Source organism: Branchiostoma floridae, chromosome 2 (assembly GCF_000003815.2).
Source record: "Branchiostoma floridae strain S238N-H82 chromosome 2, Bfl_VNyyK, whole genome shotgun sequence".
Lineage (NCBI taxonomy): Eukaryota > Metazoa > Chordata > Leptocardii > Amphioxiformes > Branchiostomatidae > Branchiostoma > Branchiostoma floridae.
In genome coordinates, this window is record NC_049980.1 from 29,776,405 (window position 1) to 29,799,325 (window position 22,921).

Consider the following 22,921-nt stretch of genomic DNA (forward strand, 5'->3'; position numbering starts at 1 on the left):
GTATTTTTGAGGGCACCTCTAATTCTGCTAGGTCTCTTCCTGCTTTCTTGTTTGCCAAACAATTGCCATGCCAAACCAACCAGCTTGTTTTACCTTTTCATGTGGGGACACAATTGATTCCACCATGTGGAATCTAAACTGTCCCTACTATGCCATTTTGTTTCCAACTGGAGAAATGAGTACAGTATGATTTAGATAATACAGACAGTATTTTATCCTCAAGGTGAAAGTTAGAGGTGTCCTTTTGTGATTACCAATAGTTGAATCATATCATCGGCAGCAGTTTATAGTTGCCTACAGGAGAGGATATTATCTCTTGTCCAAAGTTGCTGTAGATGTTGCATGTCCGTCAGCTCACCACTGGTTGGGTGAGCGAGTTTTATGGACTGGCATGTAACAACCCCGGCAATACAGGACGGGGAGTCAGGAAGACTGATAGTGACTGTCATTGCTAACTTTAGTAAAGAGTGAAGTTTGTTGAGAAGAAAGGGCAGGTTCCTTGTCTGTATAGTAACCAGAACATATGTTTTTGTTGTTGTTTTTGTTTGTGAAGATCGAGCTGAAATTTGAGATAGAAGGTCAGCCATTATCCTGTGTAAGAAGAGACTGTTGATTATTCCCTCTTCAACCAACAAGCCTGAGGAGGATAGGAATTAGTTGTATAATTTTCAAATACAAAGCTTTTGTTTTTTTACTAGAAATGAAACAGTGGGATACCACTTTCTTCACAGACTCTATTTCCATATACATTTAATGCTGCAAGAGTTTATTTATTTCATGTCATGTGCAACAGTACTTAAATGTTGAGAAGTTAGGAAAAATTCTTTCCCGCTGGACGGAGTTGAGAAGGGTGCTCAGTGCTTGATTGCCATTGACGTAAATACCACTTGACCTCATAGCAGGCTTCAGTAGTTGAAGGGGAATAAGAAGGCGAAGGCGTGTGAGAGCATGTTGTGTTGCCACATGCAGTGTTTAAGCCTAGACATTGTCGGTTGCCAATGAATGTGTCTATCTGTGGAAAAAAAGAAGAGAGTTTTTAAGCTGTGTTCTCCGTGACGATGAACTATGCAATGGTTTGTTTTCGTACATATGGGGTTAAGAGGTGGAGGGTGTCCAGACTTCAAACACTGCAGGCTTCCTCTCCTGAAGACCTCGCAGCAGTTTTTGCCATACTTCCGACCAGTCATGCAATCCCTGTTTCCGATTGGTTGAAAATTTCTGCATCCAATTGGTTGGAAACACGAACTTTTTCCAGCCAATCAGCTTTGAATCTGCTGAACAATATGAATTTTTACCAAAAGAAAGTAGGCCATACACTTGAATGATTTTTCTTCAGTTTTGACAAAAAAGTGGTTTCTGTTGATTGGAAAGCACAGAAGGAGACGTTGAGAGGATGGCAGGTTAGACTTTTGCCTAAGGGATCAGGATTGTATGATATCGATATATTGAGTAGATCTCTTGGTTGACCAGTAGACCACATCTTGTACTTAACAATGTAGCCTTAATCATGTCCTAGATTTAGCAGTTTGAATGTTGCCTATTTAACGGAAACCGATGTTAATGGCTACAGATGACCTTGTTATATTTAACTTATGCTGTGTGTTATTTAATGCTTATTTAAATATGTTTACCACATAATATGTTTGCCTGTGCACCCACATAGGTTCCTTTGTTCTCTGGTATTAAGTTATACTTTTCAGGATTGGCTCTGACCACAACAGAATTGTATTTTGTATCGTTCAGGGTTTTATTGACCAAATATGATGGAACAATATCATCGATTACCTCTTTCCGGGAATCGTTCTGTACGAATTTGTATGATCAAATTTATATTGGTAAATAAATGAGATGTGCATTGTACCTATATTTGTGTATCATGTTCATTGATGCTCTCTGAAAGGATGGATGGATGGGTGAAATTATTGTTGCTCTAAAGTGTGTTATGTAGGTAACTACATTATATAAAAACAGGCAATGGCAAATGAACATACCACAATGACATTTTGTCAACTAGATAGCATTAGAACAAAAACTTTGTCAAGTACCAGCATCATGATGCCTACAGTATACAGGAACTAGCCTGAGTACCATCCTCCGTAGTGACCGCTGGCTCAAAACCATGCATGCATGCAGCAAGCAAAAGTATTGAGCCAGCAGTCACTACAGAGGATGGTACTCAGGCTATACAGGGACTGCCGTAGCTTTCATTTAGCTTTAAATCCCTTCATTCAATTAGAGAAGCAGGCAAAGTTTCAAACTAAAGGGGCCCATTGTAATCTCCAAGCAGATGTTAGGGGTATCCTAATTAGCTGGTCCAGGAGCTGGTCTGTATTTTAGTGTATAGGCCCTGGCAACAGTCGACCAGGTAGCTCGCGCCCACTGTCTGAAATAGAACATGATGCAAAAGCCTGCTATGAAGAAAACAATAGTCAATGACTATTTACTCCAGTACTCTTCATCCCAACCCCTTCCCTGGCTTTAGTCATCTACTCCCATAACAGCCAACCAGGTAGCCCACACCCACTGACTGAAATAGACCAGCTTCGTGATCCAAACCCTACTATGAAGTAAACAATGGCCAATGGTCATTTACTCCAGTATTTTTCATCCCGACCCCTTCCCTGGCTTTAGACTTTAGTCATGTACTCCCATAACAGCCAACCAGGTATCCCACGCCCACTGTCAGAAATAGACCAGCTCCATGATGCAAAAGCCTGCTATGAAGAAAACAATAGCCAATGGCCATTTACTCCAGTACTCTTCATCCCAACCCCTTCCCTGGCTTTAGTCATCTACTCCCCTTTGTGACAAGCACCCACCTGTTGTGACCCATCCCTCTCACAAAGCCATGTGCTGACTCAGATGTCTTACTCATCAACAGACCCTACATAGCTCGGTGAATCGTAGCCTTGCCATGGAGACTGCTCATTCCCTCTTTGTATGAGTCAAGGGAGCGCGAAGCTGGGACGACCACTTTTATTAAGAGGAGGGGATTGTGGTGCATATACTGTACACGTATTTCCTTTGCTATATTTGCCCAAAAGTGAGCGCTGTGTTCTTGGACGTCGACCTGTTAATGCAATCCGACATGCTTATTCCCCTTGCCCACTGTATCTGAAATGGTCTAGTTTGCAAGTTGAGCCCCAATGGACCACGAACAAAGAAACTTTCTTATTTCAAAAATGTATCCCATCGAAGTACTCTGACCATTGACACGGCTCTGACCTATTGACCCCAATAAAAAGGAGTTGAAAGCAAAAACAGACGGTCCCCTGTCGGGTGCCGTCTGATACTAATCCGATCGTCAAGTTAACACCTCTCCTCTAATGTACGCCATTCACATTGGTGTCTCACCCTCACCCAGGCCCCTCCCCCATCCCACCCCTAGGTTGGATCAGGTGGAGGAGGGAAAGACTACCCCCCTCCGTTTACCACTCACGGCAGGGGGATGCTAGTCTTCAAACTGACGTGTCAGCTTGATGAAAAATGGTATTAGTAGCCTCTACCAGGCTCCCAAGGTGGATGGAAAAATAGTAGAAATTGGTCAAATAGACTGAAAACACAGCAGAGGGGTTGGTTGGCCGAGCAGTACAGTTTGCGACCAGGTCCTAGTACCTACAAGACTTTTGTTCCTAACTTGGCCAAAGTCCCCTAATACTATTCGGCTAGGCCGGAGTCTGGTAGAGACTAGGGGGATGCGGGGATGATCTTGATAACATCGTCTGCTCTCAATTCCCATGTCCTAAATACTGGACAGAGCCGCGCTAGTCATCTTTCACACAACTAGAAATGATGACGCCACGGCTGTAGTCTATCGGCCCCGGCGTGTGTTTCAGAGTTTCAGGTCACTTTTACCTGTAGGCTTTACCCTTTTTACGTTATACCAAGGAGGTTAGGGTCCTTTAAAGTTCTAGATACTAGTAGGTGTTTTTACATCAACTATAGCTAACTATTCAAGATCATGTGAAATGAACGATGGTTGCTTGTATTGGTTATTCACTAACGTTATAGTAGTACTGTGGAGCTCGACGTTCAACTTTTAAGTCACAAAATAGTCGCATGCCACCTACTTTTAATAATTCTGTACAGAAAGAAGTCAACAGAGTTGTCATAAAATAAAATGTGAATCGTCTGGATGCAGCTGCTAGTATGTGAATCATGCCTGTTCACTTAGACCGGTATCAAGACTATTTGAAACTTTCTGCTCAAGATGGTTTTACACGGCTTACTATGGAACATGCAGGGAACAGAATGCACTGCTGTAGGTATGAAACGCAACGACGTGAATGAATGAATGGACGTGAAAGGTGTAAAGCGAAGGTATCCCCTTTCCCCACCTACACAAGGATATGAATCATAAGTCACCCACATGAACAGAAAGCACGCGTGCACCAATTAATGTCTTGATGAAGAATGTTTTATGACATCTGAAACTTCCCGGAGGTTTGGATTTCATTAGAATATCATTGAATTATTATTCCTTCCTGGACCAGTGGATGCGTGTTTTACGTACATATATAGTGAAAAACGTTTATTATGTTTATCACGATATATACATAACGTTATATAAGCATTGAAAGCTATCAAAACCTTCATCAGACAAGGGCCTCTTTCATCTTGAAGTGAGTACAGTCTCAAGCGACCCAAGCCAACGGTGCGCCAGCCCCCTGTAGCTGGATGAGGGGTGTCCCGTCATGCTTTGGGCGCCCGTCAGCTGGTGGTGAGTGACGCGTTGGTGGTGCAAAAATAGCCACTGTTGCTAAGCGTTCCCAAGCTCAGGGACAAACCAACACACAACAGGCAGGGGCGCTCCTATCGAGTACTCTCCAAGCAGAGGTTCGGCTCCGGCTGTTTTTGACGAGTTTTAGACGTTTTTGTCGGGCGTTTTATTTTCATAATTTTGCACCGTTTCATGTCCGTTCGGCCAGTGGAGCCGAACCTCTGCTTGGAGTGTAGCAATGATGGGTATTCTCCAAGCAGATCTTGCTGTGGCATAAGATAGTATCAAAAGCTTGGGACGGAGTTTAGCCGGCAGAGCATTTTCTGTGGCCAATGAAACTTCTCTGTCGGCTTAACTCCGTCCCAACCCGTATGATAGTAAGTTAGTAATCTTATGCCACAGCAAGATCTGCTTGGAGATTAGCAATTCTAAGGCAAAAGACAAAAGAAGCAGTTTAAACTTCACAAACGGTATTGTATCAAAATGCACATGTTCACCTTACTATTAAAGGAAGGGGGCTGCAGGCATACAAAGGCAATCGGATTAAAGATCATTTAGAATAAAATGAAACCAAACACTACAGTCAAACACTCGTAGGACGGTGAGGCGCGAGCTTTCTATATGGCTATTCTATCTTCACTGATCTATCCATGGTTTCAAGAGGTGGGGAGAGTGGGGTGAGGAAAAATGTCCATTTGCCTTCTTTATAATTACTGGTGTCTCAGTTTCAAGCACACTCGTTTGTTGGGTGCTTCGGCGCCCCTTAAATTACCCGAAGTACCAAGAAATCAATCGCCAGCCTGGGTCTATAAAGCTGACCGAATTACGTGCGTCGAGCGACAGACATCTATAAAGCCATCTTCAACTAATCTCCAAGCAGATCCTACAATCTCCAGCATAAGGTATTATCAAAAGCTGGCAAAGGAGTGTAGCCGAAGTAGGAGTACATTGGCTACCGTAGCCGGCAAACACGCTCCTAGGCCGGCTGCACTCCTTTGCCAGCTTTCGATACTACATTATGCTACCGTTGGATCTGCTTGGAGATTAATCTTCAACCTACATACAAGGGTGAAGGGATACAAAGAGGGCCCCAAAGGCACAGACAGTCAGACTCAAAGAAAGTTTTCAAATCAACAGTTTGGTTGTTTGCCCTTCCAGTGTCAGAGGAAAGGCCCTCTCACAGCTTCCAATTTTTAATCACGAAGACCTGTCTCATGTCGTGAATTATGTCACATTTATGACAATAACCTGATTTGCGTCTGCCCTGAACTTTAAGAAAATGGTATTATAACCGAAAGCGTAATTTCGACACAATCGAAAATCAGTAATAACCTGTGCAGGAGATGACTTTTTTGATGACATCAGCATGAATGAACTTTTCAACTGCTATCGATCGAGTTGTTTAATCTGTCTTTCCAATCAGACGATTTAATCAACTGTCTGGGAGAAGTTTGGATGGAAGTGTTCGTACATGATAGATTCGGCTCCGGGCGGGTATTTCAATTATACATATTCAGGACAAAACAAAACAGTCGTAATCACTGCAGGAAATGAAAGTTTAGACCGGGTTAAGCTGCTCATTACCCCGTCAGTGTTGCGATATGAAGTTGCGGTTTGTAGGATAGATGATATATAGATGAGGGGGGTAGTACACAAAGGCGCGTCAACTTTTCGTCTGTTTAGTAGAACGTTAGACAAACATCAAATCGGTTGTTTAAACAGGACAGGGAGGAGAAAGAAAAACCATGCCATCTACTGGAAAATGTTAAGTGTACCAATCTTTCACCCCTACTCCGTCCCGGCAGTACAAGCGACCCAGTACAGAAAGAAATGGCCAGCAAAAGTGTATTATGAGCCAAAAAAAAAGACGATAAAAGACCCAGATGGATATGGTGGCTAACACTGCCTTCATTGTGTGGATGACATCCGTGTGTGCATCAATTCCGTCGGCCCCCTCCAAAGAAGTTTTCGACCATACTGTAGATCTAAATCGTACAAACAAGTCATTTTTCTTTGACAAGCACGCTCTACTGTGAAGGGTTGACACCAAAAGTACCCCATGTCTGCTTTGTTACAACTCACTCTCACTCACTCACTCACTCACTCACTCACTCACTCACTCACTCACTCACTCACTCACTCACTCACTCACTCACTCACTCACTCACTCACTCACTCACCCACTCACTCCCTCCCTCACTCACTCACACACTCACACACTCACACACTCACTGTTCAATAGTAGTACACGAAGTAACAAAAAAAGACAGGCATTCAACACGAGCTTTTTCTTGGACAGGCTCACTCTACTGTGAAGGTTTGACACCAAAAGTATCCCATGACTGCTTTGTTACTATTCTCTGGTCGTAGTAGCATGATGCGAGGTTTCTCCCTAAACCCTTCGTGAGCCTGGTGGACACACCTGACTACCCCTCCGCTAATCCACACTTGGCACAACAAAGACGTTATCACGCAATCTAACAATTGTTGGAACTTTTCTAACGACCCAATCTGGTGGCTCGACCAGAAGGGGCGAATCTGAAAGAGTGAGTGATCGTTCGTGTGGCTAAGGCGATTTGGAGATCGCCTGGCCGTAACCCCTGACCCGGACAATGTGATCGTGTGTGACACTTCGGCTAATGGCATCTTTGATTTACTTTACTTCGATTGACGGTTCAGGACCTTCTCCCCGAGTGTCCAATTTCCCCCCGAATCCGAATATTCGATGTTCGCAAAGCCTATTCCGTAATCCTCACGGGCCCACCGAGGTCATCCAAGATTTTTTGAAGATTAGACAATCCGACTATTGTCCACGATATAATCATCAAGGACTCCTGTGTAATCTTCTTAAAGACAATAGGTCATCTCCACACGATAGGAAAAAAACGCTTAAATGTTTAAGGTGATGTTCGTGAGTCATCAGTCGCTTCTCATTGTTTTCAGAAACTTTTTGATGGGATTTCGTATTAAAGAGTTACAGAAAGTGACGATCAATCCATCATATTCACGCCTGCCTAGTTCACACATGTATATAGATCATAATCATTTTTCCTACATATGTAATCCATGGGACTGATCAGAAGTGAGTAGTAGTACCAAGATCCTATGAAAATTGATGTCTCCCTTTTTTCGCCAACGCCTACTTTGGACCAGTGCCACACACACCAAGCAAAGAAACTTCACGGAGGCATCAAACAAAAGTGTGTAGATATCAACTCGTCAACGAGTCGCTATGTACGCTAGTGCTATCTCTTGTACAAAACGACGTTTCTATCATATATCAACGTATCTAGACAACGACACACAGGCCGTCTTTTTCTGCCAACAGGTGGAATAGCTGACAGATGGCATAGAGTCTATAAGGAGAAGATATCATGATCTTCCCCATCAACCTCTGACTGGAGAGTAGGTTTCGTCTCTGCCGTCTAGTTTCATTTTGGTTTCCCCAACATTTATAACTGAGAAACCTCTGGAACATAATCTCTCTAACATCACACCCCACCCCCCGCAGTAAATCAATCACCATATGATATACCTAGGGCTCTCTCCTATATTCCCCCGTTAAATTGATGTCCCGGAAAGTGCAGAACTTAAGAACAACCTTAAGAACAACCCCTAAGGCAGACTCACAGCGTTAGCGCCTTTACCAACTGCCGCCCTCTAATCGCTAACAACGGCCTTGTTCATCGTATGTCTGAATCAATTCCGCCTCGCGTAATCTTCAATACTTCAATCTACTGATCATACAGCTTTTGACCTGAACAGTTGGGAGGGTGGTACTAGTAGTGGTAAGCCTGTCTTTTCAGTTTGTCACTGGAAACGTGCAACACAGCATGTCTGGGTGCATGCAGCTCAGCTTGAATATTGAAGTCTAACAAATCACACAGACTTCATCAATTTGGCAACTGTCGCCGAGCAGATTATTATGACAACAGACGATATCCGACCACGCTCTCGCCAAATTGCCTTTCGCAGCGCACTTGATGATGTATTGGCTCTCACTTCTTCGGGCCCAGCCGCACAACAGTTTGGACAGCGTTAACGAGACACGCTGTAAAGCTCAGAAAGTAATTCGCCGACATGGGCTCATAAATTTCCATGGCGCGGAGAGTTAGACAGGCCGACAAATTACAGGCACTTCAGACCTCGGCAAATCACTCCTAAGTATTCGGGATATTCCTTTATAACTCAGGGGGTGAGCGGATAAGAAACGGCGCGTTCTCTGAGTACACCGTTCATAATCTCCAAACAGATCCTACGGTACCATAAGATAGTATCCAAATCTGGCAGAGAAGCGAAGCCGGCCTAACAGTGTGTACCCCTTTGTTGGCTATACTCCTTGACAAGCTTTGATACTAATATCTTATGGCACCGTAGGATCTGCTTGGAGATTACACCGTTCAGGCTAACTCTAGATTCAAAACTATCTATTGTGTGATGAATATTTTTGAGTTCGAGCTTGGGTCTGGTATCCAAGCTAGGCTAACTCACAACAACCACCAAAGAAAGTACACCGTTCAGCTAGCTGACTCACAGCACCCCAAGTATCCACCACCAAAGAAAGTACGGATTTCCGCCTGTCAGAAGTGTTTGAAGACAGCCTAATCTCCCATTAAGTAGAGGTGAACCGTCCCTGACTAAGCCGGGCAGTACCTGGCAACTGAGACGACAGGTGCCGGTAGCTATGTCTGGTAACCTGCCGGTCCGGGACACGAGCAGTCAGGACCCGCCAATCACCCACCAGCGCTCAGGTCGTCTGGATAATGCCATCGACGGCCGAAAGCAGTGTTTCAAATTTGCTATCTCCGTCTCGTAGTAGTTTCTACCAGACAGACTACACTCTGCCTATTATAGCACCTTTTATCTAGGGAGAATAATTTGCTAGGGGAGTTTTGCTACCATAGGAGTTGGCCGGCTCCGGATGGCATTGGGGGAAACATTCACCTTAATAGTAGGAAAGACTCCCTGGCCCCTGGCCAATTTCCCGATTTTTTTTGCCAAATTCTACGATCCCCGCATTCCGTAGAAAGGTCTGGTGGAGGCTAGTCTCAATATCAGCCGAGTATCAGCCTTGACCTTGTTAGTTTACCTCCTCACACAGAGAGCCCCTATAAACTAGCAAGGCTGATACTCGGATGATATTCAGGCTACTGTCTCTTCCTGCCCAGCTCAATAGAGAATGTAAAGTCTGTAAATGAACGATTGGGTTGTTCTAAAATATGGCTTCTAGCTTTCATAGCTCGGTGGAAGTACCTGTAATTCATCAGCTGTTCATTGCAGTAAATGTTCGTCACTTAAGCTCCCGACTAGTCGACGTGTAAATGATATATTTTAGGATCTAGGAGCTAGCCGATCGTGACGGCCTTTGGCCCGAGTTTTGTTGACGACTTGCTACTGTTCTGACAGCGGCGGTCTGGATACGCTTTCCAGACAACTTGTCATTGGGAGATAACAACTACGAAAACGGTAATGGGGGAACCACATCACTTGTACATCGCACAGTGAGTCCGTTTGGAACATCAGAAAAGCGTGTTTTGTAAACAGGGATGAAAACGTTTTTATCTGATCGCACCGTTCCCAGACTTGTGTCCTCAAGAGAGGTGTCTGAACCGCTGACGGCATGCACCACCGACCCGGGCTGATAACTGACGATAGATCACGATAGCGAGACGCACAGCTGAAAAGTGCTGAGGTGGCAGATGGCAAGTGTTCTCAATCTCAGGTCTTCTCAGTGCCCCAATTCCGACAAATACGGATGAAACTGCATTTCAAATACAATTCAATCTCTACAACTGGATTTTGAAAATAAGAAACGGAGATTTACTTCCGGACGTTTCGAGTGACACCCTGCGTTTCGTTGAAGAAGCAATAAGATAGGTGACAGGTGTGCTATAAATAGTCATCATAATCACTTCTTATACATGTTCCAGCGCCTTGATATTAACCTCACTCTTCTATCATTGCTGTTGATTGCACCAGACCCTTTCCTTCTGATTCGCCCCTGTCCCGTCCGGTTGGTGTTAAACTATGTTACCCTAACCAGGGATATTGCACGAGAGGTGGAAGGAGGGCAGCCGGGGTCTTGACAGGCGCAGCTGAGAGGAAAGATGTCTTGCCCAGATAAGCTGTATAGGTTGCACGGCGGTGCTGACATATTGGAACCACGTGGCGCGCCCCGCCGGTTCTGAACTGTCTGACCTTAACTTTGCAGACGGCTGTTTGTGGCTAAACTATTAAAGGGTGCCCTGCAAGTCTCGCGCTTTAAATGAACTTAACCCGTTTAGTCTGATACCGGTCTTATTGGGGAGATTTATAGACCAATCAAAAGACGATTGCCACGTCCCTTTGCATTAGCGTCACTTTCTCAGTGTGAAGCACTGGGTCTTGTCTGGACTGGTTAAAGTGTCCAGTGAACAAAGCTTAAAGGATAAAGTTGTTTGAATAGAGTGAAAGAAAAAAGACTTGAAACTAATTAGTGATTCAACAATAAGGCCACAAGAAAAGGGATAACATTGTCTAAGAAGGCTGAGACGTAAAAATGCACATGTCTGGACTTGCTTGCAGAGCCAAATTGAGAACCAGCGGGGCGATGCCATAGAGGTTTTGACGTGGTCTGGACCATCGCTGTGAAACAGGATCGCGCAATTAGGCAGTTCGCCACGTGAATCCCCAGAAAATCCGCTCTCCAAACCGTGTCATTAGGAACAAAACTTCACAGGACATTTCTGACCGCTGACGTCATGGCCGACATTTGCTCGATCGTCCGGACAAAAGTGCGGACACGAACTCACTTCCGGTTTGAGCTAAATCTTACCCCGGCTCTTTTCTTCAGTCCGACCGCAACGTTGTCAGAGCACATCGGTCTTCAAAATATTGGGCAAATATTGACATTCTCTATCTATGAGTCCTCCCTTTCTTTAAACCCTACTCCAGATCGACTACAATAGAAAGTGGACTGGGGATTGAAAAACAGGAAGGGCCTGCGGCAGGTGTAGTAGTGTAACCTGGTGACTTGTTCTATTCAACAGTGTATACCCTAACAGTGTTCTTGCTGAGCCTGAGTCGACTATTGTTCCTGGACACAATGGCCTCAGCGGTCTCGTTTCAACGATGGACGAAGGGCAATGCTACCCTCCTACGTAGTTTGTGGTGGGCGGTACCCGAGAACTTGACACATGATATATATTCTGAATTTCAAGTTTCTTGCCAGTGACATGACACCACAACGAACACATCAACAGTGGACAGACGTTTCCCTTCAGATTTACACTACCTACAGGTGGCAGGGGCCATATATATAGCCTACACGCACGTTTGTTCGGAAGTGCAGTATGGAAGAAGTGTCCCTCCGAGACACCCGTACCTTTCGTGCACGAAAAGGTGTCTAGTGCCTGGCAGCAAGTATGTACTTGTCTGGGAAAGGGCGAGCCGTCAGACTTGGCACCGGGCCATACAGACAAGGCCGCTGAAAGACAGACGTCTGAAAAGATAGGCCTTAAATGTCCTCAAAGGACAGCCTTGGTATAGCAGACATGGAAGTGATGAACTATTGAGACACGCATGGATCCATACCATGAAAAGGCCGGGTTTTCTACTCCTTTCCAAGTGTGTGTGTGTTTGTGTGCAGTGTGCACAGACCTTATTCAGGTGACCCGAATACGTCAGACAGTCGCCCTGAAATACCCCAGCGGTGTGTCCCTACAAAGTTTGGCGGGAGATAGCTTCAAAAGCCGTTCTGTCGTAGGGCAGATACGGCAGACGAAAGACAGGTTGACAAATACGACAGTAAGGGGCAAAACAGTTGGACTGTCTGCGTGTCCGCAACGATAATGATGTATTCCTTCGCCCAAAGACATCTGTGCTTATTATAGCAGTTAATCAAAAGAGGACAGTGATTTAGGAATGTTGATAAGTCATTTGTTCACCATAGTGAGGTGCTGGGATCGGTCTGCCACGCCTCCACGGAAATATCACTCAATCCCCAATAAATATACCGTGCTACAACAGAAATGCTGACCAAGCTCTGCTATATATAGCTCAAGTGTTGAACTGGTGGGTGGAGGAATGGCTCTGTGGTGCACCTGCATCACACACTGGCAAGTTCTAGTTTCCCGGCAAGTACATTTGTCGTCCGAAAATGTTTTCCCGCCAATTAAGACGCCGGGTTCCGGGAACTGCCCTCAGACGTCGTTTGGCATTCATGATAACAGCATAATTGTGGGGATGGGCGTTTTACCTTGAAGCAGCCAGGAACACACAGTCCTTTCTGAGAAGTCCTTTGTTCCCACACATAGCATATCCTCCAAGCAGAGCTTTCAGTCGGCGGTATAGGAGTGGCCGATAATAAAAGCATAATTGTAGGGATGGGCGTTTTACCTTGACGTAGCCAGGAACACCCAGTCCTTTCTGAGAAGTCCTTTGTTCTCACACATAGCATATCTTCCAAGAAGAGCTTTCAGTCCGAGCGAGGATAGTAGTAGCCTAGAATTCTTGCGGCCACCTCCTTTCAAGCAAGCGATAGGAAATCCCGGTCACTACCATCCCCCGACCCAACCTCTGCTTGGAGAATATATATAGCAATTTGCTGGCCATGTATTGGGGTGGTATTTGAACTTGCCAGGATGTGAGGAACGCCCAAATGTTGTCCTTGCCCTACACCCCCCCCCCCCCCCTCACACACACAAAATAATATACTAATAGTGGCTGACAACAGTATCCTCAAGCACTTGTCGTCTATGTAAAGGTCTTCCCGACATGCCGGACAAGACGGCGGGAAAATTTCCTCAGGCATTTTTGGCATGTTTACTTTCTGATCGGTTAATCGTGTGAATTAGCCTTTGGGCAGTTCCGATTAACTGGGAGGGCACACCCCCGCGTTTGTACCGGGGGATTCGAGCCTTAACATACCACGCTATTGAAACCCACGCGTCCAGGTAAAAATAAAGTTCAACGGTGTCGGAAAAAACAAACATTTGTGGTCAGGTGACGTGTGATGTCATGCAATGCTAGGAAGTTCCTCTTTCCTCCGTTTACAAAATATTATAAAGTTTGTTTATTTGGGACATGGACGATGTAGTAGAAAAATGTACATTGCTCAGACTTACCACGCTTTGTTTTGGAGGGAACACATCTTGAAGAAATGCAACATGCAGTACTCACAACTCAATGGAAAGTTGTGTGGAGAAGACATAGCTTTGAAAACCCCACTCACAACTATTGTCTAAAGCCCTTTTTTGCTATATATATTACTAGATATACTGGTACTGGTAGTCAAGGAGGTTGAAAGGGGCAGTGCAGCTTCAGCGCTATAGTGGAGAAGTCCCCAAAGATCTAATGACGGTGAAAAGCACAAGGTGGGCGTTGAGCACGGAGTGCAGTGTGGATAATGAGGACAATCCGACGTTGTTCCTCTCTTTGTATCCTGTTATGTTTAATATTCATCCAACTTCCTTTTCCTCGAGCGTGTGCGTCAAGCGCCTGTGTGTATGTCCTTGGTCGAACAATATTTTGGCGGGAAATTCCGTCGCATCATTATTTTCACAAGGACAGTCGTCTGCACGATGCATGATGTCATGGCGGAAGTATTATCAAAACTAGGGACAACCCGGGGCTAGACCACCCCTCCGCACAAGTGTCGTGCCTTTTGATTGACGTCAGTGTCTATCAGAGGGTATTTGCGAGGTTATTAGTTGCGTCACGCAAGTCCCAGATAACAGCATCTCTATTTTCCTGGTGGTAGGCTGAGTGGCGCGCTCACAGATCCTCAAAGACTTCTCACTAACCGCAAAGGTCCGCGGCCATGAGGCATGACATGTTATCTCTGTTTTCATATTGCGGCAAAGTTCCTTTGTCGATCCTCCCAGTAGACTACGCTCTCCCCGTGTCTTTCTATCATTAGCAAATTCCCAGACGATTCTCTGACGTCACCTTTATACTCACAGTGGTATGACCAATGCAATGGTCCTCTATTGCCTATTACCTGAAATCGTACAAAAGTTACGTTTTGCTTTCAAGATTCAAACTTCGAATAAACAAACTACCGTTCATAACGTTAAGTAAGCAAGCCATCTATTTGCCATTCATTTTACAGGCGTGACAATGTTAAAAGCAGAATTATAACTGTAAATTGATAAACAGCAGCCCAATTTCAAGTAGCATAGCAAAACCTGTCACTTTTTCTGCAAGGAGGTTTTATCTCATGCTTTCTGCAGGTGGAGGGGCGTGGCGAAGGACAATGGAGTGAATAGGCCTTCCATTATTCCACTAAATCTAGATTCAAACGAACAGGTGCACATGTGCTGTGCTGTCAGACTGTGGCATTGTTCTGTCTGTTGCGCCGTTGAAATGTTGTTCTTTTTTGGATGTTGACCCTGTATTTGACCAAAGATGCACGACACACACGGCCACCTTATTTGTCGTGTGGCGGCCAGGACAGAAGTGTGGGGACTAGGGGCCCACCTCCACCCCTGCACTTCTAGTTCTAACGCCACCTGTTTGGTGCAGCATGCCCTGGCCTTATCAGGATCTATCTATCAAGTGTCACTACATGTGTGGTAGGAGGAGAGAGAATGCCGCGAGGCTCCGGAACTCTAACCAGAGCACAAAGGGTGTAGATATGGCTATTTCCTGCGCGGATCATTGCAGATCTTGGGAAGATTTCAGTCTCAGATAAGGCAGACCTTCTGTCAGATTACGCAGGGCCTCTCGGGATATCAAATGTGTCCGTCCATCAACACCCCCTACTTCTGGCCACTCCAATGTTGTGTTCGTTACATACGATGTCTGATTTCCAATCCCGCACCTTAGCGGGGGAAGGTCTGGGTAAATACCTCAATGCTTGTTCAACATCTCGATTTCATTTTCCCACAGGATCCCCGATATTTCATGGAAAGTCATACACAAATAGAGGTTGGCGAGGAAAGATGTTCTACAAGAAGAGGTTGCTAGGGAAGATTCTTCTCAAATTCTTCTTCTAAAATACTCATACATGTACCACATTTTCTGAGAGCCGGCCGAATCCTGATCAATCATGCAATCGACTGTCAGAAAACGGGGCATATATAGTAGAAGAGGCTCACAGTCTTCTCAATCAATCAACCTCTGCTTGGAGTGTAGAGAGAGAATATGGAAAATGGAGAGAGACACAGTGAGGGATCACTGATGAGGGATAGATGGGTGTGATGGAAGACAAGTGTTTTCCCTGGAACTCTACAATGCGGAGGAAAGGAAGGAACGCGATCAGAGCTATGCTTAAACTTTGCACAGCGCTGGTCACCAAGCAATAAGGATCCGCACCGACTAAAATTGGGGAGCAAAGGGACAGCACCTGGACTGAGCTCAAGCACATAGGCAGGTCTGCACAGCTCAGAATCGTCAGCCCAGCCTGACATCCTACCTCCTCTAAATCGCACCTGTTGAAGGAAGTATGATCAAGTATGCGCACAAGCAGCAACATGTGATCACATGTCACTGACGGCGCAGTCAGTGGATCATGGAGACCTGGGTATCTGAGGTGCAGTAGAAGAAAGGGGGCGGGGCAGATTGAAACAGCTGCCCAACATGGGGGTGGTTCTTACGTGGGGGTCAAGAAGTCAAACGTGCACCAGATACATACCGTGCACTGTTCTAGGACACGCGTGTCGTTTCAGGACGTTGTTGAGCATTCATAAGAAAGACTCCAACGCAAGCAGCATCGTTTAGCATTTGTACTTGAACTTTCTAGCGGTTTTAAAGTGAATTGCAACTCAGCAACGTAGGGGGCGTGGCAACAGGATCAGGTCAGGACCAAGTTGGGTCAGGACATAGCTAGCTGACCAACAGAGGATTAGAGGGAGAAATTGTAATACCTGTGCGTTCTGCTATGTACGTAGGACAAAAATTCAATAACTAAATCGGGAGGAATGAGTAACATCTCTTATATTCATAAACAAACCCACTGACACTACTACTAGTACTAGTCTACCTCGATATAGTGTGCCATGGCCACAGGACATTTCAAAGTGGATTCTATGTTGCAACGAGTATTTCACATATGGCTATGATCAACGGGAACGCCACTTATTTAGATATCAGTGGGAAGGTAAATACATTGGGTGTACGCATGAAGCTCGCTGTGAACAGGCATCAACTCAACGGGATGACAGGATTTTGCTGATCACCTTCCTTAATTTTTCCAACGGGAGATCATTACAAAGCAACACAGTACACCACAGCCATGCCAGGTCCAGGCCTGAAATGAATACATGGATAGAATCGGGCTCTGAATTACGGAGATAGAACCTTATTGCCTAAAGGTGGACGTGATGAGACATGTCACACGTGTGTCTAAAATGTCAGGGCCGGTCAGAGGTCAGAGTCGGCGCCTTTGATGTGGTCTAGTACCCAGAGGACACTATGTTCTAGGCAGTTGAACTCACGAGAGCAAAGCCCCGGTATATATAAGGTTTATAGCAGATTAGTGTGCCACCTGTTTAATCCATGGCAGAAAAAGAGTTACAGAAACCTTTATTCGCCCTATACTAGTATTTCGATCAATCTGAATACTAAAACTGTTGCGTCGTTGTTTTTTTTTTGCTTTTTGTTTTAAATACTGTACTAGTATGAGTAAGAAATGCCTCCTTATTTTTTCCGCATGTCTGTGTTATAAATATATAGCCTTCTTTATTAGCACTTCGCTCGAATCGTGAGTGTTGTTCGGGTCAACAGGTCTAGATTATTACATGAGTTGAATTTCTCGTGAGTCATGCTGACAACGCCCCCTTGCCACGTGCTATTTAGGCTTGGTGTGTAATTGAGCCAGGCAGTCGGCGCTTTGTGATGAGCACCTCGAAAAACGCTACATACCATATATAGAAAATCATAACCTTTTCATCCACTTTTCTATAGCTTTTTAATGGGGTCGGAGAGACTCTAAAGTGCATGGTTTAATACCAATATATGATTGTTCCCGGACGCTGAATTCGGCGTCCCTTGATGTACACAATGAGGAACAACCTAAACGTTGCCAGCACTTTGTAACGCTCAGGTGAAATCCTTTGCTGGCAGGTCTAAAAGAAGAACAAAAGCCACTTGTTTGCTAGTGTTCAATATTGTAGCGGAGGAGTCTCGTTGGAGGAGACTGTTTCCACTGAAGTGTGCTCTCGCCTCCTGTGATCACACCTGCGTGTCGCTGATAAACCGTGCGGCTGACCCCTCCCCCTCTTTGCTGCGGTTTCGGCCTCCGGAAACGCCATTCTGTATGAAGACAGGTCAGTTGACTTTTAAAAGTACATGGTGGTCATTAGTTATGGTTACCGGCGGCGGCTTGTCGGAAAGTTTGCGCCGGTAGCCTTTGCTGTGGGTTTTTGCCGTAGGAGATGTAATTTTCCACAGCGCCAGAGTTCCTCTTTAATGCAGGTGTTACAAATGAATCATCGAGAGGAAAAGCCTACCAGCGAGACGACAAGCCGACTCTTGAGGATACAGAAATCCTCTCTACTTACCACTGTCATGGCAACGGACAAGTAACAGTTCAGCACTCTTTTACTGCGGTCTCCTTTGAAGGTATACTTTTAGCACCTGTATTACTGTAACAGGTGCGACTCTCACCAAGCGCTCGCATGCGGCACTTTGGTGTGATTTCAACTGTATTATCAGAATAGCTGTCGGCTTTTCTCTTTGATGACTGGCGGGCCGTTCTTTCATGTCCACGTCAAAAAAGTCATTTTGCTCTTGGCTGCGGGGGAAACTGAAGTTGGTTAGTCACTGAAGATTGTAGGCCGATGCGCGCCATTGAAAATTCAAGCTCGCCGCACTTCATTTAGCGTAAAGGGCCAGAGGAGGACTGGCACGTTTTGCGCTGTTTGTCTTTTCTCTACACTTTTCTGATAAGATACGCGAATCAACCAACCAACCGACCGACCAACCGACCGATCGACCGACCAGACAGACAGACAGACAGACAGACAGACAGACAGACAGACAACCAACCAACCAACCAACTAACCAAGTTGGCGCTAAATGGCCAGCTAACTCTTGTGGACAATTTCTACCTTTTTTGTTAGCCTGGGCACCATCCTCCGTAGTACATAACGCATAACCGCCGGCTCAATCTTTTCGATGGCTAACCTACGCGGTTGCTACGGAGGATGGTACATAGGCTATGATTCTGGTAAATAGCTACGGATATCCGTCAACAGAAGAGTTGTTTGTGTTTGGTGTTGACCATACGTGTGTGAGGTCTGGCCTGCTGTCACCACTGACCAGGGTCTGGGCACGGGCCTCGGTGAGAGAGATGTGCCAGCCGATAGACAACGTTGGTCAAACAGAGTCCTGGTCAGTTTGGCGCCCATCCAGGGGCACTAACCTGACCCCTCATCCCCTCCACCAAGGTGACTTGACTTATGACAACCCGGCCCTACGTCTGTCAAATAGTTTCAATTTCAACGATATGCTACATGCAACACGCGGGACTTAAAGTTATCCAAACTCTATATAGGATGTAGTCATGTACTCCAAACGCCTGTTTTTTTTCCGACATCGATATATTCACGTGGTCTGTGTCTATGTACTCTATGATACCGTTCAGACACTTGTAGTGTCTAGCGACTCATAGGGCAGCAGGTTTCCTTGCTGTTCCAGTAGCCTGAACAGCGGAGTTTGTGTTACAGCACTAGGGTATATACTGTATTTACAGAGAGAGGTTGCTAGCTCTTCACGTCCCTTCCGAAAGATGGGTGCAGCCCCAACTGATCGAGATGACCTACCCTAGATTGCACCTGGGTGGAACCAGGGGCCCAACTGTGTAGCCCTGATACCAGACCCCAGCCCGATCTCAAAAATATCTCTCGTGCTGGGGTCTGGTATCCAGGCTACCAACTATGTGGCTGCTACCAGTTGAGCTACAGGGACATCCCCGCTCTATGGTACTCTCCAAGCAGAGGTTAGGTTCCGGCTGTTTTTTGACGTTTTTTTAGTCGTTTTTATTGGACTTTCTATTTTGTACTCTTTCTTGGTGTCTCGCGGCCAAACGAAACCCCAAGAAAGAGTACAAAATAGAAAGCCCAATAAAAACGACTAAAAAGCGTCAAAAAATATCCGGAGCCTAACCTCTGCTTGGAGAGTACTATATGGATGCATCTGCTGTTCTCAACAGTTCTGTGAGCAGCTTGTTCGTCAACACGTCATACCTATAAATTACGTATGCCGATGATGTCTGCCTCAGGACAAGTGTCGCGTAAGCGCCAGACACGTCAGACTTTTCAACACAGACTTGTGATAATGATTACACATTTCACTTCACTCTCCTGCTTAATGCGCGTAATTACTGTAGAGATTTACGAGTTGTTGAAGACTTGTTTGGTGCCCCATTTACAAGACTGTATGGTGCACAAAGAAACAATTATGTAACGGTTACATGTATTTTGTGGGGATTTACGCATGACCTTGCCATGATATTTAGACCAGGTATAGCCAAAAGTACTAAGTAGTACTAGTAGGTGTAATGTTCCTTCTATTGCAGAAAGGTAGACACCCCACATTTTGGCTTATTGAGAAGTGGCGCTATTTTCGCCACTCCAAGAAGAAACCGTCTGCGCCCGAAATTGCGAGTTGTCACGCCAGGTACTCAGACTTGGCGAACTACATTCGGAGCCTGCACTCTGTCAACAGTCAGCTGGAGATGCTGACTGGGAGAAGATTTAGGGGTGCTCGTAACCCGATCGATACTATCTACTGCACATAACAACACTGCCAATGGCCGTCTGACCTTCCTGATTCCGCGAGGCACAATTCCAGCGGTGTTACGAAAAGTTAGTCTTGATTAGTTCCCCGTCGACGTTGTTCAAAGGTAAATGTTTTGATCGATACAGACTTGAAGGCTGTGGCGATCTAGTTCCGAGCCCAGTGCGGCTGTTGCTATGCAGTTAACTGCCGACTGGATTACGTGAATCATGAGTGTCCTTCTTCTGGTCAAGGTGAACATGTACGTCACAGTGCATGAGCGACCCTTTGCGACTAAAGTTAGAACTGCAGTACAGCGAACGTTACGATACATACATTGTGTATAATGAATCTCTGGAATGAAAGTTCAAACAAAATCGTCTTCGTGCACTTGAACCAAGAAGATAGGGAACCCTTCTTCGCGTAATAACAGCTCCCAGCTGTGGATCTGACAAGTCAAGCTGGGTCCTGTAGGGGTTGGTCGTCCGTTCCACTACAGTTGTCATTGACATTGGCAAAAGTCAAACATATTCCAATACGGTCCACTTGTGCGACAAGAGATCACGCACTCTATCTAGTCAAGGATAATGTATTTCAATAGACTCCATGCTACTTACTGGCACTCGGAACGCCTCGTTTTACCACCTCCCATCTGCATCTGACAATCCCGAATGTCAAACCTGTCAAGCCGACGTCCATTAAAATTGATGCACATGGTGTAAGAATTGCCTCTGTGGCTGGGTCTCTTGTTAGGTACCTCATAGCAACGAAGGCTTTTAGACCAATGCCAAATATTAGTCATTACAGTTAGAATCGTTTACACCGGCAGGTTGTAACCGTATGGTCTTCGATTCTGATCCGTACTGAAGCGACACCTCGTCCGGGATCCTAACAGGTTGCACATTACTGGGTAAAACATTTTCATGTTGAGAATGTTGTCCGGCCATTTTCTGTTTTGGAACCAAAATGTGCAGTTTGAATCCCCGATACTTTGTGGAAGAGATTGGGGCAAATATAGACACACAGCCTTGGCCATGCCTATGTTTTCAATTACGTGAACATTGATTATTGGCTTAAAGGATGGCGACGTCTTTTTAATTAGACTGCACGATCAGTAAGTGATGGGAGTGCACTATGTTTCCTTATAAACGACTTGCGACTTTTTTTAATAGCTTAGGACACTTTCGTTTTCCTTTCCTGGTGTCTTCCACATTGAATTCCAAAGGGCTCTTGAAAGAATACCAGTATGCACTATGTCATAAACAAAGAATTTTATTGCACGCCATGTCGCATGCAGCATATGCCATTTATACCTAAGACGCTAGGCGTCGATCCTCTCACGCTCGTCAACTTTAGATTGACGCCATGCACCGCGTACCGCTATAACGTTATTACTCGTCTCCAAGCATTAGATGTTGGGAAAAATTATGGGGAGGGCTGAAAAAGTAGAGCACAATATTCCCCAGCAACCTCTGCTTGGAGAGCATAACGTTACATAGTTTGCACTATCTACCTTTAATAAAATTAAAGTACCTTAGCCCGTGCACCATATATTACGAACTGTTCTGCATATTCTATATACAGAACCCTCCCTTTTCAAAATACATGTACTACCGTTTGGAAAATGAAGATAAAAGGAATACGGCAACATTACATGTCTGGTCGCAACCACCATTGAGTCGAAGGCTTGCAAGACCTTTCCATACATGTCAATATAACCATTCAGTCTGTTGTCATCACGTCACTGATAACTTTTCCCGTAAGAAGTTTATAGCCAAGCGGTCTTGTCTTTGGCGCGGCGACCTGGTGTCTGATTTGAGACAGTCCCGGATAACTCCGCGAGGCGGCGCTGCCGTTCTGGTCCTCGGGCTGAAGGGAGAAGAACGGCAGGCGCTGACTGCTGTGGACCGTGTTGGGCCTGTCATGGTATCCGTTATGCCGCTGAAAGACACAAGATCGGATATGGTAAATGATGATTAATGTCATTCATGGCCATGGGTCAATATACTGAATGAATGAAGACCTTTATTGCACATTTTGCCACATCTGGCTACAGGTCACAACAAGACATGTTGAAGAAATACATTCAACAGATACAAGATAAAACTATCGCTAGCTAGATTCAACTTCTCCTCGCTTTTCAGTTGAATATGGTGGAGATAGAATTATCAATTCTATCATTTTGCAGGGCACAGCGTCCTTCAAAAAGAGGAATATTCCAAATGAACTTCACTAGAAGCTGGCATTGGGGCAATATGTTATTATGAAACTTCTTTTCATTTGCATTTATTGAGATTATGTAACACCCCCCTCACATTAGGCGAAAATGGATCGGACGACGAGTCTGCGAGCTCCAAATTACGAGGAGGCATGACCCTGCTGTCGACGAAAAAATGGCAGAGTTCCCCCATTCCCGTCAGGGCCATGCCTCTTCGTAATTTAGAGCTCGCAGACTCGTCGGCCGATCGATTTTCGCCTAATGTGAGGGGGGATAAAAGAAAT

General features: G+C 45.2%; 3 protein-coding genes across 3 annotated transcripts in view; 1 reads left to right on the forward strand and 2 right to left on the reverse strand.

Annotated features, from left to right (window-relative positions):
* The window catches only part of LOC118409722 (Krueppel-like factor 13), a gene marked incomplete in the record, with an annotated part of 9,485 nt that extends 7,621 nt beyond the window's left edge, over nucleotides 1–1,864 (forward strand). The window contains 1 exon segment of the mRNA XM_035810994.1: nucleotides 1–1,864.
* Nucleotides 1–22,921, reverse strand: part of LOC118409729 (3-oxoacyl-[acyl-carrier-protein] reductase FabG-like) — an 876,245-nt gene that overhangs the window by 145,547 nt on the left and 707,777 nt on the right. The gene's annotated exons all lie outside the window — the stretch shown is intronic.
* Nucleotides 21,950–22,921, reverse strand: part of LOC118409715 (protein FAM184A-like) — a 3,424-nt gene continuing 2,452 nt past the window's right edge. The window contains exon 3 of the mRNA XM_035810983.1: nucleotides 21,950–22,360. Coding sequence (XP_035666876.1) covers nucleotides 22,142–22,360 — 219 coding nt within the window. The 3' untranslated portion in view covers nucleotides 21,950–22,141. The remainder of the gene's footprint in view (nucleotides 22,361–22,921) is intronic.